The sequence below is a fragment of the Mesitornis unicolor genome, unplaced genomic scaffold (assembly GCF_000695765.1).
Source record: "Mesitornis unicolor isolate BGI_N332 unplaced genomic scaffold, ASM69576v1 scaffold17217, whole genome shotgun sequence".
Taxonomy (NCBI): domain Eukaryota; kingdom Metazoa; phylum Chordata; class Aves; order Mesitornithiformes; family Mesitornithidae; genus Mesitornis; species Mesitornis unicolor.
This window is the reverse complement of record NW_010195983.1, coordinates 2,439-16,831: the sequence shown is the minus strand read 5'-3', so window position 1 is coordinate 16,831 and position 14,393 is coordinate 2,439. Positions and strand designations below refer to the sequence as shown.

Here is a 14,393-nt window from a genome sequence, read left to right as displayed (position 1 = left end):
TCTTTCCCTGTTGACGGCGAAGCATAGAAAGTGAACAGTGAATTGGATAAAACTGCAACTCTGAGTCCTGGTAAACTTGCCAAAAGTGCTTCAGTGGGACCACCACAACCTAAAACTTAGGCGTGCTCTTCTAATCTTGGGATCCTGCTTTATCTAGGATAAACATGGTGTTCAGTTGTGTCATCTTAAGCAGCTCACAGGTGACTCCAGACCCCCCAAGCTCATCCCCCGCTGCCTGCCATATTCATAACTAATCTGTAGTCTCCGCCCAGGGCTGCGGGCACTCAGGGAGTTGTTGAGTGTCAGAGTTTATTTGTCCCGTTTTGATTAGCTCAGACCTGGCAGGGTGTATTTTCTTTTTAATGGCTCCTTGCTGTGACAGTGAGGTTTTGGGAGGAGGGGAGAGGAGCCTGATGTCAGGTTTCCCCAGGCAGATACAGCGAAATGAAGGGCTGATGTGCTGGGAGGGAGGCAGTCAATCAGCTCCAGAGCCTTTATTATATTTTATATGTTAATAAGAGTTTGCCCCTAGATGGGACTGGTCAGAGGGGAGGAGAGAGGGGCTGTTAGTAGGAATTAAAGGTGCAATTTTATTTTCCTGTGGACTTTATTTTGAGGAAAGAAAGGGTGCCTGATGTGTTTCTAGTCCATCAACTGTTAGAACGCCAGCTGCTGAAAGCCTACCCCAACACAAACAAGGATACAGGGAGGAATGCACTGCTGGCCACCTACCCCTGTTCCTGGTCCAGGTTTATTTAGCTAGTGCCTGAGGTGACTCTGACGGCCCACATCCTGTGACGACTTCCCGGTCTCTCCCTCCCTCTTGTCATTAATTCACCCACAATATGATGGAGGGTTTCATTTGAGCCTCCTTACCTCTGGCAGGGAGAGAGACGCCTCCAGGTGCTGAGGTTTGGGGAGGGGGTAGCTTGGATTAACCCCTGCTGTGCATCCCCTTCACCCTGGCTGCCCTCCCCGGCCCCCTTGGCCCACCGCCCCCCTCGCGTCCGCAGCAGCCGCCTTTGTGCCTCCCGCATCCTGCCAGGCAGGTGTCAGAGCCCTGAATGCGGGCAAAGGCCCTGCTGATGGATACCACAGATGGAGCGTGGAAATCGGCCGAATAGGCCTCAGCCACAGGCCGTTTCTTAGGGCCCAACAAAAGCCTCCAAATAAGTCAACAAAAATCCCAAAGATCACAAAGAGAAAGTGTCATTTGTCATTTACTGTGGGTTTGTGTGGGGGTAGCAGCCCTGCTGCACTCCTCGCCTGCACCCGAGTAAACACGAGGGAGGTCACTCGCGTCTCTTTGGGCATGAAAGGCTGTGAGGAGCAGGCAGCCATCGGCAGTCCCCCGGTACCCGCTGCCTCCCGGTGCTGGGCATGTCCCGGCCGCAGCCTTAAGTAATAGAGATTTGGCACGAGGGGAAGAGCCTGTGAAATTAATCTTGCACAAATAAAGAAAGGGGAAGATCTGGGAAGGATAGCTAGCAAATGAAACTGCCACCAGAGCCCTCCCTGGCCTTTGGTATATTGTGAGGTTTTTTGGTCTTATTTTAGTGAGATCCACAGTGAGACAGAATTTATCTAGGGTAGACCTCAGGCTGTTGTGCTTAGAGGAAGAGGCTGTGTAATATTTTGTTAAACAATTTCCCGGAGACTAAAGGATTGCCAGAGAAGTTGTGCCTTCACAGGTCGCAGAAAGACAGCCTCTCTGCCTGCGTTTGTCAGGTGCGCTGTGCTGCAGCTGTAATGTATGGGGTTTAAATGGTTGTCATGGTTTTTTTGTTTAATTATTCAAATGATATGTCTTGCCAAGAGGAAGAACAACCCACAGAATGACCTCTTGTGAGGTTTGTTGTTCCATTTTTGCCCCAATGTGTCTATTTATGGTGTTTGGAAAGGGAATAGTTACAGAGCTCCAGGTGACCGCATGCCTATGACACTGGGCAGAGGTTTTTTGCGTATCATGGTGATGACCGGCATGCAGCACTTCCTAGGGCCACCAGACAAGGGGTTAAGGGACAAAAAATTTACTCTTTAATTCCATCTTTAGTTAAACTTCAGGGCTCAGCCACTGTGGTAGTGCCTTTGGCTGCCTCTCCTATTTTGCGCTGTGCAGTAGGTGGGTATCGGTGATACTGAGGGGTCTGGCCAGGGATCTCCAGGGCACCGGTGAGTCTCCTTCTTTCTCTTATTTATAGCTCGAGAGGTTAGAGCATTAATATCATCAGGACAACTGTGAAGGTTAGTGATACGCATGTTGTGCATCTGTGGAGGTGATGGAGATAGAAATAACCCAGCTAAAACCTCACCACCTTTGCCTATGCTGAACAGTGTCTTCTTATATCATGGAAGTTGGTGGATCTGTTACTGAGATACTGCTTACCAAAAGGGCAGTACACTAAGTGTATACACTGAGTGTATATAAAAGAAATGCTGTGTCTTTAAAGGCTGTGGTGTGTCCAATTTATGTGCTTAGCTGATAATCTGATTGGCTTCTCACCTATATAAAAGCCTAATAATGACATTTTAATAGGAAAAAATAAGAGTAAAGACTTCCTTGGAATGAATAATATTTAATAAGACTTCATAAGAAATAAAAATAGTGCAGATTGTAGTACAGACACGTAGCTAAGATTTGAGATTACATTTGTCTGATTTTAATATTGCAGATCAGACAAGACAAAGGAACTCAGTGTTTTCAATGAAGTTGCACAGAGCAGCCAGGCCTGGTGAAGGGTAACACCAGTGAAATCAGACTGATATGAAAGCCATTTCATTTGATACTAAGTTTCCTCCCTACTTTAATTTTATTGCTTTCTCTCTAAATGTTTGCGCTTAGACTTATTGTTCTGGACTCTTAGATCTTTGTTCAGTTTTTTTCTGACTGGTTTACCTTTGTGCCTTTTATATACGGCTTAATGAAGTATAAAGCTAAAGCGAAAATGAAATTCAGTGTTTCAGTACTGCATTTTCATTGCTGCATGGATGCAAGGTGCAGGCAAACATCACAAGATCTTGCTAAGTCTTCCTAAAACATTTTTAGAAAAATCATTATGGCTCTCCTTATAGTTCTCAACCAGTTGGTAAGGGAATTAACTTCAGAAATTTAGCAATAAGTATCCACTTTAAATTGCATAGTTTAAGCTGGCTTTTTATAGGCATACATGTAGATATTTGAAGTTCCATACATACATGTAGAGTCTGAAAGAGAGTATTGAAAGAGTTCCTGAGATCTGAAGATGCATCGTACACAGTCAAAGGCAACTTTTGTCAGGGAAGTTGTCTCCGAAAGGGATCTTCCTGAGCTCTGTTCCATTAGTCTAGCTTGTCAGGAATAGCTGTTCTGCTTAAGGTGGCTGATTTTTATCTGAGGCTAACATAGGGAAACGATATTTTAAGTATCTTATGTTTCTTTTTATTCTTGAACAGCAGCGTGAGGCCATTCTGGAGGGTTGTAACTTGGCAGTTGCTGAAGAAGGCAGGTGTCACCAGTTTGCTTGGGACCCCAACTGAGAAGAGTTGGGATTTGTCACTAGCTCAGACAATGTGTTATGCACATTTTGGGATGCCCTAGATTGCCTGTTTAATAAGGAATGAACTTGAACTGTTTGGGATAGGTTGTTTGTACTTCTTCCTCTTTGTTCTCGGGGACAATGCTCTCAAGAACCAGAACAGCTTAATCCAGTCTGACTTGAGGCAAAACTTCCATGCAAGTAAGAGACTCTGAGCGTTGGGTGTTTTCACAGTATGTTGGTGCTGAGCTTTGTGGGAGTCTCTCCTGTTGTCCTGCATATGTTGGATCCAAAATATCGACAGTGTCTGTGCAATGAAGATAGCTTTCACATAAGAGCCTTTAGTCTAGCAGTAACTGTTCTTTTTCGGTATGCCGAAATTAATAAACTCTTTAGGTGAATTGGCTGAAAAAGCACTTTGTCTTTCTCATGCTGTAAGACCAATAGATTAGGTGTATTTATTAGTTCAAAAAGCCTGAGTGAAATTGAAAATATAAGATAGCTAGAAATGGACGTGGTGGGGAGCTTTAGCCAGAGCTTCAGAAACAGTGATTTCTTTCAGGCTTTTTGTGCTCAGTTACTTTCAAATAATTCACATTAAGAAGATTATTTTAAATCATTGTGGATATCAAAAATTTATTTGGAATTATTGAAGTAGTAGAAGCAATGCTTGTATTTCAACTGCACAAGCAGTTTCAGCATCGCTGGGGAGTGTCTGCCCTCTTTAGGTGGTTTCCCTTGAAGGCTCAGGCAAGCAAGAACGCTTGTCATCTGGCTCAGCAGCTGATGCAAGTGAAGCCTGGCTTTGAAAGTACACTCTTTTGATTCGTTTCTGTTTGTTGGAGAAGGTGAATGTGGTCAGGTACTGGAGGAGGCTTTGCTGCCTTCACAGCTATAGCTATGGGTTCAGCCGTGGCTGGGCTGTAGCTGGAGTTCCCTTGATTGCCAGGGAGCACAGAAGGAAACAAGCAGCAATGCCAGGAGCTGTCTGTCTGTCTGCGTGTGTGACCTTACTCTTCCCATGTCCCTGAAACACAGTAAGAGTTTTGGTTCTGATTCCTCTCCAAACTGCTGATCGCAAGAGTTGGTAGCCCCTTCCTGGGTCACGGATGTATGTGGTCTGTTTCTTGATGACTTTCCTTAGGCACTGACTTGGGCCATGCTGAGAGAGGCCTTTGGTCCATCACAGCCTGGCTGCTTTGCAGTCATGTCCTGGACTTTTGCCTGGCTGAGTGCACCGGGCACAGCTGTGTGTAGCCGTGCTCTATGCTGGAAAACCTCCCAAGGTTAGGAGACATAATGATGAAAACTTAGGTGAAGGAAGTATCCAGTCTGTGTATTTCAGTTCTGGTCATCACATGTGCTGGAATCTCCTTGCTTTAGTAACTGGAAGTGTCAAGTCAAGCTCTTGCTCTGAGCTATCCTTACAAAGACTTCTCTGACCAATGTCTCTCTATATACTGAGGTTTTTTATATATGTTAACACACGTCTGGTCTGTCCTAAGACAGGAAAGTAAGCTGCAAATGAGTGGGGACTTTTAAATGTGCTGAGAAATACTAACACAAACGTGTAAAATGCTGTCCAGAGTGTAGGACAAATAGTAGACATGACATGAAGAAAATATTTGGTTGTGTATGTGAATTAATTTCAGTAGTGCTCCGCGTGCCTTTGTAACCACTTCCATAACCATTTCAGCAATAAGGTTTTAGTGATGGATCTATAGGGAAGGTCTCAAGGACACGTGTCTATACAGTTGGAATGTTTAAGATACAACATGCACGCTGGAGTGACAAATATTTTTACCTGTTCACTATTTAGAGACAGGAACAAGGCTGCACTACTTCTCTGATTGCTTGGGACTAAGCAGTGCTGCTCAAGTTTTTAAAGCACTTGGGAGCTGCTGAAGGGGTTAAAACAAAGAAACCGAATAACTAATTTACTCAAAAGGATCGCTAAAGGTCCTTAAATATTCTTGGACCAGGAAAAGGTTCTTAATTCATAGTTGGACTTTTGGCAATGCTTTATTTGAGCACATTTGTGCAATGTAACATTTAACTGTCTGATTTCTCCCCTTTTTTGCTTTCTTTGAAGTTTGCCAACTCGGTTCTGAATCATGGGTGAAAAGCAGCTTTTCCATATAAGAAGATATCCAATATTTTGCTTCCCTTCCCCTCAATTAAAGCTAATTTTTGTCTTTAATTTCTTTTCTTAGCACCAGCACCCCAGTCTGATGAAGGCTCTGACATTGATTCAGAACCAGATTTACCTTTAAAAAGGAAGCAGCGTCGTAGCAGGACAACCTTCACGGCAGAGCAACTGGAAGAGCTGGAAAGAGCTTTTGAAAGGACACACTACCCTGATATTTATACCCGGGAAGAACTTGCGCAAAGAGCCAAACTCACGGAGGCTCGTGTCCAGGTATGTATTTAAAAGCTGCCTAACAAGGGGAATTTCCTTTTCTGCCAGCATCTTAGGTCCTTATATATTCTTATGTGATCCTACTCTAGGGTAGAAGGAAAATGTGAAGCTCCACTTTTTTTTTTAAAGCCTCGGGTGTTTTTGCATCTGTACATGGACATTGGTTTCCCAACTGTTTAAGGCAACACTTCTTTGAAAAAAGTTTTGTGTTTTCCCCAGTAATTGTTCCATACCTACCACGAATATAATACTGCGCCTTTGGAGAAGATCTGTTATTTCAGTTTGTTTATTTTAGGATTTCATCTGTTGTTGTTTGGGTCTTTCAGGCATTAACAGAGAAGAGAAAAATATTTTAAAAAGGACGATGTGTCTGTAGAGCCATGCAAGTGAGCAGTGTTACTGGTGTAGTATCTACAGTTTACTTTTAGGTTAGCTTTTGAAGTTGACTTGATTTAAACATTATAATAGTTCTTTTTATTCCAACTGTCAGTTTAATTCAAAAGAAAATAAACCCTAAAATAACTGTTAGGTCTTCAAAACTTCATGCAGATCTGGATTGTCTAAAACAAGGAGGAATAAACCATGGAGTTGATTTAAATTGAGGGGGAGGAAGCATGAACCTGGATTTTCAGGTGTCCAACAACACGCATATAGCAGCCAAATAATTCTGGAATAGACTGCATCCCAGAGTTCAAGTTTAGACCAGGATTCAGTCTGTCTCACAGCACAGCAGCATGTCCTGTGAGATGTGTGGTACCACAGGCAGAGTCCTCTGCTGTTCTTTCACTGCTTGGCATCCGAGGGTAATTTGGAAAAGCACGCCCAGTTTGAATCAGACTGAGTTGCAAGTGTTCGTAAGCAAATGTGTGCTTGGGTGACAAGCAAAATGTAGCTTGTCATCTAACCCACAATACAAGTAAATTTGGTTGCTTTGGTGAAACTCTTCATGTTTTGACCTTTGAAGCTCAAGTCTGAGGCATTCAGATGCTGCAAACTGAAATAAGCAATACAAAATACCCCTCTGACTTTTGAAGACAAGTATGCCTGTTGCAATGTGGCTCTATTGCTGAGATTCTCTCTTGAAAGGTCCAGACTTTTTCAGTTTTATCTGCTAAATGTTTTCACAGAAGGCTTCACACCACATTTCTTGTAAATGTTTGTTATGACTGTGAGAGAAAATCAGATGTACGGATGAATTTGTCTGGAAGGCAAACTCAGTGGTGTGTGACTCGTTTCTTAAAGTGTTTACTAAGTGAAATGCTTGCAAAACAGCTTCTTCTATAAACTTGGGCCAGGTAAGATCAAATCAAGCCCTGGGAATCATCCATGCACAAACAAAATAAAGATAACTTCCTAGACAAGTTTTGTTAGCAAGACGAATGGGATCTAGGATATGATGTTTTGGGCTATGGAAAAATATGATAAAATTAAAAAGTCCTTGTTCGTGTTTTTCTAAATCAATGACCCACAGCTAGAAGAAAAGCAGAACTCTCATTAACATAACAGCTGTCTTAATGTGGCTTTAACCCTGTGACTTTTTACATTCCTTATGGCTTCCTTGGTTCCCTTGAGACACATCCTGTCTCACACCACTCCTATGATCTACAGCCTCACGAATTCCCCAGTACCTCTGACATATGGATATTTTACCTAACCCAGCATGGAAGAAAGTTCCCCGTCAATCAACGATTAAAATACCAGAACAAAACCTTGCTGGATTAAAGATGAGCTGGGGTTGAAGTAGCCAGCCTGTGGGCAGTTTCCTAGTGGACTCCATCTGTCTGGTGCCCTTGAAGCCTGGCAGAGTGATTTAGCAATGGATTAAGGGATACAGGATTTGCCTTATCAGCATTCAGCACCTCTCTATAGCCCCTAAAAATAGCCACCTATGATGGGCATGAAATAAAAGACAACCTGTGAAAAGAAAATAACCCTAAGAGACCTGAGGCTGAGAGGGCTGGATAGCCATACTGATGTAGCATTCAAGCTTTCTTAGTCACACTTCTTTTTTGGTAACAGTATGGCAGAGATCAGAGATACCAAATTTTTCATGGTTATATACACAAAGATCTTTGGCTGCTCCTGATCGAGCATCATGTAAAGAAGCTAGCTACAGTCCAGCTGAGCCCAGGAAATTATTTTCTATTTTGGAGGTGTAAGGACTAATTCTGTAGAGTTGTTTTACGTTGTTTAGGAAGTTATCTAATTGATTACAACTGGACCAACCTTGCTATTCCCCCAGTCCCTCCATGTAGCGTTCACATCCCGTGTTTTGTTTTTCCTACCCTGCTGCTCCCATGCTTCCCCTCTCCTGTTCCCCAAGGCGATCTCTGAATACCTGTGAAAGGAAGAGTCTTAAACTGCCAAATCCTCTATTTTCTCACTTTCCCACTGTTGAAGGGTAACCAAACGCATGTATCTAAGCTGGTTGGTTGGAGGGGAGAAAAGAAGTTGCTTCTGGGCTGAGATCAAACTTAGAACATTTCATCCCCTAAGGGGAGTGTTTTGAAAGCTACAAGCAACTGAAAACAGACTTTGCACTGTAAATGTTATTTGTGTACTTAATTGTGGGGAGAGTAAAGACTTTGGGGAAAGAAGTACTGCAAGAAACTCCCTGTTGCAAGAGTCATGAGACGTGTAACACAGTAACAGCAAATACTTCAGAGGTGGGTGTAACAAGGAGTAAAAATGCGTTCTGCAATTCCTCCTGCAGTGTCTTTCCACTCATGGACCACTGAGACTTTCTCCCCCATGTTTGAGCCTGGATGCCATGTGGAGCCAGGACAACCTCTGCTGCTGCTGCCTCCAAAGGCACCCGACTCTTTTTGGCACGTTAGATGCAGCAGGAAAGGGAAAGTTCTTTGGTCTTGTGCAATATCAGATACAATTCAGAAACATCAATATGGAGTCCCAAAAGATGACACTTTATTTAAAAAAAAGAAGTATTAATACCCTGGGAATGTGAAGTTAGATTGATGTATTGTGAGTAAAAATCACAACCATGCAGTGCTTTATGGGTCCAGTTTAAAACCTCATTCAAACTATCATTAAGTTGCAGTGCAGGCCCTTAAGGTCTGTGGCCTAGTTTTACTGACTCAATCTGAAGGCAAACTCTAAAAATGAAATTTTCCCCAGTGTAGATAAAGATCAAAGGCTCTTTCTGAGCTTCAGAGCAGTGCAGTTATGGTTTCTGTAACAAATATCGCATAAGGGATGAAGTGAGTAGCTCTTTTCTGGCCACCTTTTGATTCCCACATCAGGCTTATTTTTAGACCTGGATGAACTGGGCGAACTCTGGCAACGGCTTGGAGCCTGTTTCAGATTGACGGTGGGAGGTATTTAGTTCAATCTTTTGGTAAAGGATTTCTAAAGAAGGTTCAGGTTTGTCCTGTTGCAGGTGGAGGAGCAGGAGGCTGCCTTGGCCGATGGGGACCGGCCAGTTAGAGAAATCCTTTTGGGCTGCGCGTTGAAGGCAGGTCTGCCAAATTATCAGAAATATGATGTGCGAGACTTGTGTGTTGGTCCGTGTTGAGGATGTGCCCTCAGCTCCATGGGATTGTTGTGAGAAGCACTTGGCATGCAGCCTTCTTGCTTAACTCCAAAAGGCAACAGGGGAAATTAGTTTGGACTCTTTTAGTCCATGAATAGTGGTGAAAAAGCAGGAGAAGTTGGGAAGAATTCTGAAATGTGAGTACGTCCTGTCCTAAAAAGACTCTTATCTGCCAAATCTCAGCTTTAATTTGGTTTGCTTGAAAAATTCCAAAAAGAAAATAAAATGTTCAACAAAAGAGCACGTCTGAAAACTCAGGCAGATCTCTCCAGGCTGCTAGGATGGGTTGAATGTTCCCATGTCAAACTTGTAATCAGCTTGTAGGCTTTTGGTAAAAAGCTTATTACAGCATCAACAAATAAAAGAAGTCCCAAGAGCTCAGAAATCTTGAGTAGCCAGAAGAAAAATGGTTTTTAAATAATATTTTAAACTTAATATAGTGCTGTGCTTGCATATTGTTTTCTCTGTTTCACTGTGGTATAGTGAGGGGAAAGAGGTGGTTTGGAGAAGAAGACAGTGGAATGGGGAAAGGTGAGAGAAGAAATTATGACTGTTATGCTAGTAGTAAGGTTTGAAAGCTCTGAAGTTCAATCTCAGCTTTAACAGTCTCTTCTCAGTAGCAAACAGTGAAAAGCATTCCCTGGGAAATCACGGGGGAGGGAGGTCCTCTGCCAAAAAAAGTCTTTATTTGCCCTCAGCTCCTCTGAAATGGTTTCAGCTTGTACGCTGAACTGCATGGTCCTGTGGGGAAATGGGGTAAAGGAATGCAGGATGGATTCAGGAACATTTAAGACCTTTCAGCAGATCTTTACAGTTATTCCTGATGTGGTTTATGGAGAAATTATAGTGCCTTTTTTCTGAGGCTGTCCCTCTTGCATCATATAGAGGATAAAGAAAGAAAATGCTGTGTGCATTCTTGTAGTAGATAACCCTGTAATTGGAGATTTTAATTCCACCACCAACCCCTGCCCCACCCCGGGGTGAAGGAGAAATTCTTCTGGGTAAATTAGCCAACTACAAACATATGGAGGCCAAATAAGACATTTTTAATATAAAGGAAAAGAAGCGATGTGATTTCGATTCCTTCTCCGATGCCTGCTGCCTCAGGGCTCAAATTAGTGACACTTTAATTTATAAATACACAGTTTAATTTGCTTATTACTCAATGTTTTGCAGAACTATTCAGCTGCAGTGTTTTAGAAGTATATGTGTAGGACTGAGTCAAAGTGTTTTCAAAGAAACCTATGGGAGTTGAGTATGTTGGAATGCACTGGGAGGTGGTTGGTAGTCCTCGCTCCCTTTGACACGGCCTAGTGGCTTTCTAGCCCGTGGGTTTGGTTTTTCTTTTAATTGTATGCGGTGCTTTTTTGTTTTTCCTTGTTGGGGTTTTTTGCTTGCTCTAAAAGAGCTCTGGTTTCTATCATGTTGATAATTCCGTGTATGCCAACCAGCACTTCCTAACACTACAAGACCCCAGGCGGAGAACCCGCAGCCTTGCGGCGTTCCCACTGGTGGCGATAGCAGCTCATTCTCTGGGAGCACGGCCTTGGGATGCTGCGAGGAAACTGGCCTACCCATGGCGTGCCTCTGTGCGCATGCAGTAGACCTTATTCCTGCGAGGCTGGGGGTGTGTGGATGTGGCAGTGAAGCTGATTTACCAACTAGCTGTTGCTAAAAAGCAATTCAGTTTCTACTTTCTTCTTCCTATTGCTGGTCCCTGGCAACGCTCTCCATGGAGCTCATCTGACACCATGGTGAGCCAGGCTGGAAATTCAACTGCAAAAAAAAAAGAACTAAGAAAAGAACCCCCTTTTTTTCTTTTTTCCCCTGCTGTTTTGTGTTCTCTGAATGAACTTCCAGTCGGGCCAGGCCAGGTACAAGTGCTGGTGTCAGCTACTGGCCTGGTGAGAAGGTGAAAGTGCTTTCAGAGACTGCTCTGAAGGCTGCTGATGTAAATGTAGGTCTGGTGTCCCCAGGGGGGCATTACAAGTCACACTGCCGTGTTTTGCAGTGGAGTCAACTCTGTCCAGGTTGGTGCAGCCCAGCTCCATTAACAGACTCCTTCTTCAGCCTCCCCTCTTGCGAGGCAGCCCTGCTGCTGCTGGCACACCTAAATCCACTCCCTGACGGCACTCCCACCAAAGACTCCTGCTTTCCAGCATGGTCAGACTGTATTTTGGACATGTAAATTTAGGGGGAGGGATAAGCAGTGAATAGGTGGGGTGGGGAGGCAGTTACCATGGAAAATATCGTAAGGCAAAAGAGGGAAAGCAGCCCCAACAAACCAAAACAAAAAAACCCACTCTGTCTAAATTTAGAAGTGCCGTTAACAATACATCAGTCTTTTGACTTTGTGTGTTTTTGGCACTCATGCTTGCAATGGTCAGGACTGTTTAACAAAATATCCATGAGTTTCCTGCAAAATTCACATCTTGACTCTTTTGCCCTGTTGGTTCAGAGATCTTTTTGCCTTAAAAGCACATAGAGGACTCTGTGTATATGATCAGACTGTTGAAATGTCAAGGCTAATTACACTAGTGTGTTCCCAAGTGAATAAATACATCTTTTAAAGAATATCCTGTTGAGATCAACGAATTAAGATGTTGGCATGATCGCTTGCAAACTACTTAAAGGAGAAATTATAATAAAAACCAGGAACTAAATACTGGAAAACAGAGATGGGAGGAAGCTCTTAGTTCACCTCGTCCATTCTACATTGGTGCAAAGTATTTTTTTTTATATTCTATTGTGGATTGTTTTGGGTTTTGGTCGGTCCAGAACCAGATGTTTGAAAAACTGGAGTCTCTTTCCTTTAAAAGACTATTCCCCCCTCCACCTTTTTGCTCCAGATTTCATCCTTTTCAGTTCTGCTTTTGAGATGTAAACTTTGGCCAGATACTGAGGTTTGGTTTTTGTTTCCAAATCATCTGGGTAATTTACATTCCATCCTTGAAAGTGACACAGAAACTGGGGAGCCAGAGCCTCTCTGAAATGAATGTGACTTGACCTCTGGTGCAGACACCGCTTCTGGATGCTTGGATCCCCCAGACAAGCCATGTTTTCTCTGTCTGTGTCTGCTTTCGCACAGCACCAAGCACAATGCTGGCATGATTTAGAGCTCCTGCATGCTGCACCAACATGAGTAGATCATATTGCTCCAGACACAGTATTGTTTGTGTAAGAATGCTGTATTTTGAGTCTCCAAAAAGCAGAAGCTTGCTCATCCACTGCTTTTGCTTCCACGGGGAAATTTGGTGTGACAGTGAAGATTTGCCCTATCTAGGGTTGGTCTGCCTTCCGTTGAGATCCATGCTGTTGCTGGTGAAGGTGACATATGTTGGTTTATCGGATTAAGTAGACATAGATAAGAGCTGGTTTTCTGTTACGCCTGCTGCAGGGTGGCACCTCCTGACAGTCTGACACTTGTGATCTTCACCAGGGGCTGTGTTAGAGCATTTCTGCATCCAGGCGACGATCGCTTCTCTCTCAGAAGGGAGACTGGTCCAAAGCCTGTTAAAATCAAGGGAGATGAGTGTGTGCCTGGATCAGATTCCTGGTGCTTACTGTAAAGGTGTGTGCGGTGTTTCGGTTTGTTTTTTATTTTTTTAAAGTGCCTCTGCTGTTCCGTAGTGATAAGTGCATCTGGTATTAGCGGCAGTAAGACTTGCCGGGCAGTTTTGAATGTGTTCAAGGGGGTTTTGTCGAGTTAATTTTGGACTAACTTCAGCGTTACTCAGGTGCCATCTGCCTTCCTGCCACCCAGGAAAGTGAGAAGCCAGGGCAGGTGGCAGAAGGTGTGTGCTGTGGCTGATGGGGCAGTGAGGCAGCGGCGTGGCAGTGGCCAGAGCCAGTGAGCCTGGAGCCTGGAGCCAGGCTGAATCATATGGGTGCCAGTCAAGCAGCACCTATTTAACATGTCCCAGTTGCATATCTGCAGTTCTGGAAAAATGCAAACCTATAAAGTGAGCCAAAAATGTAGTAAATAAAAGCATAAGACTTGGCATTAATGCAAATCACTTGCTACTGAATTAAAGTTTGGGATCTGACACATTTTAATAAAGATCCAGGGCTTGAAGGTAAATGTTTATCTGTAGAGGAAACAAAATCTTGTTACCTCATTTTCCTCAGTGAAATCCACTTGCATAGTGTAGTTCAGTGTTCCCAAAGCATTTGAAGATCATCAGATAACCCTCTTGACCTGAAGAAGGGAGTGTGTCATGGAGAAAGTGCCATGGTTAATGACCTGGGTAGGCTAATTACAACATGCGTTTGCTGTACCCTGCTCCCTCTCTGACCTCCATTATCCTTCCTAAGTGTTCTTTTAGCAAAGCCTATTCCTCCCTCTTCAGCGTGTCTTGCCTCTTTTTCCTTCTCTTTGGTCATCTTCAAAAGATACTGCTGCAGGAATGTGAGACTGGTGGGCTTTGGGCGACGTAGGCAGGTGGAAGAGGTCTGTGAGGAGTAAATGAAAAATTTAGACTTAAATGTCAGGAGGGAAGAGAAGTGCAAGGAGAGAGGTGAGAAAGGATAGCAGAAGTCTATGGGATGAGAAAATAAAAACATATTGCTGAATCTAGACCCATCCTCAACTATTGTTCATCGTGGGTCTCACATCTCCACCCTGGTGCCATGTCCCTGCTGGCTGCTTTCAGGAATGGTTCATGTGGAGACAGAGGGATGGTTAGTATGTACAGCAAAAAAAACCAAGGGAGGAATTCCTGAGGTAGAACAAAGGCTTTATCTGTACCTCTGTCCTAAATCTTAAACCAGAGTGAGAATGTGCAATTGAGGAGTAGTTGTTGTGGCCAAAGGAGGAGGCAGCTGTGTGAACTGAGCACCCCATTCTGAAAAGAGGATGAAGCTAGACCAAACTACATGGTAGTAGATGGCCCACATCAGAAACCAGATG

At 43.6% G+C, this 14,393-nt stretch overlaps 1 protein-coding gene across 1 annotated transcript in view; it reads left to right on the top strand.

The window, feature by feature from the left end:
• LOC104543646 (paired box protein Pax-3-like) overlaps positions 1 to 14,393 on the top strand; it is a gene marked incomplete at both ends in the record, with an annotated part of 61,922 nt that overhangs the window by 45,911 nt on the left and 1,618 nt on the right. The window contains one exon of the mRNA XM_010188306.1: positions 5,729 to 5,934. Within this exon, the coding sequence (XP_010186608.1) occupies positions 5,729 to 5,934 (206 nt within the window). The remainder of the gene's footprint in view (positions 1 to 5,728; positions 5,935 to 14,393) is intronic.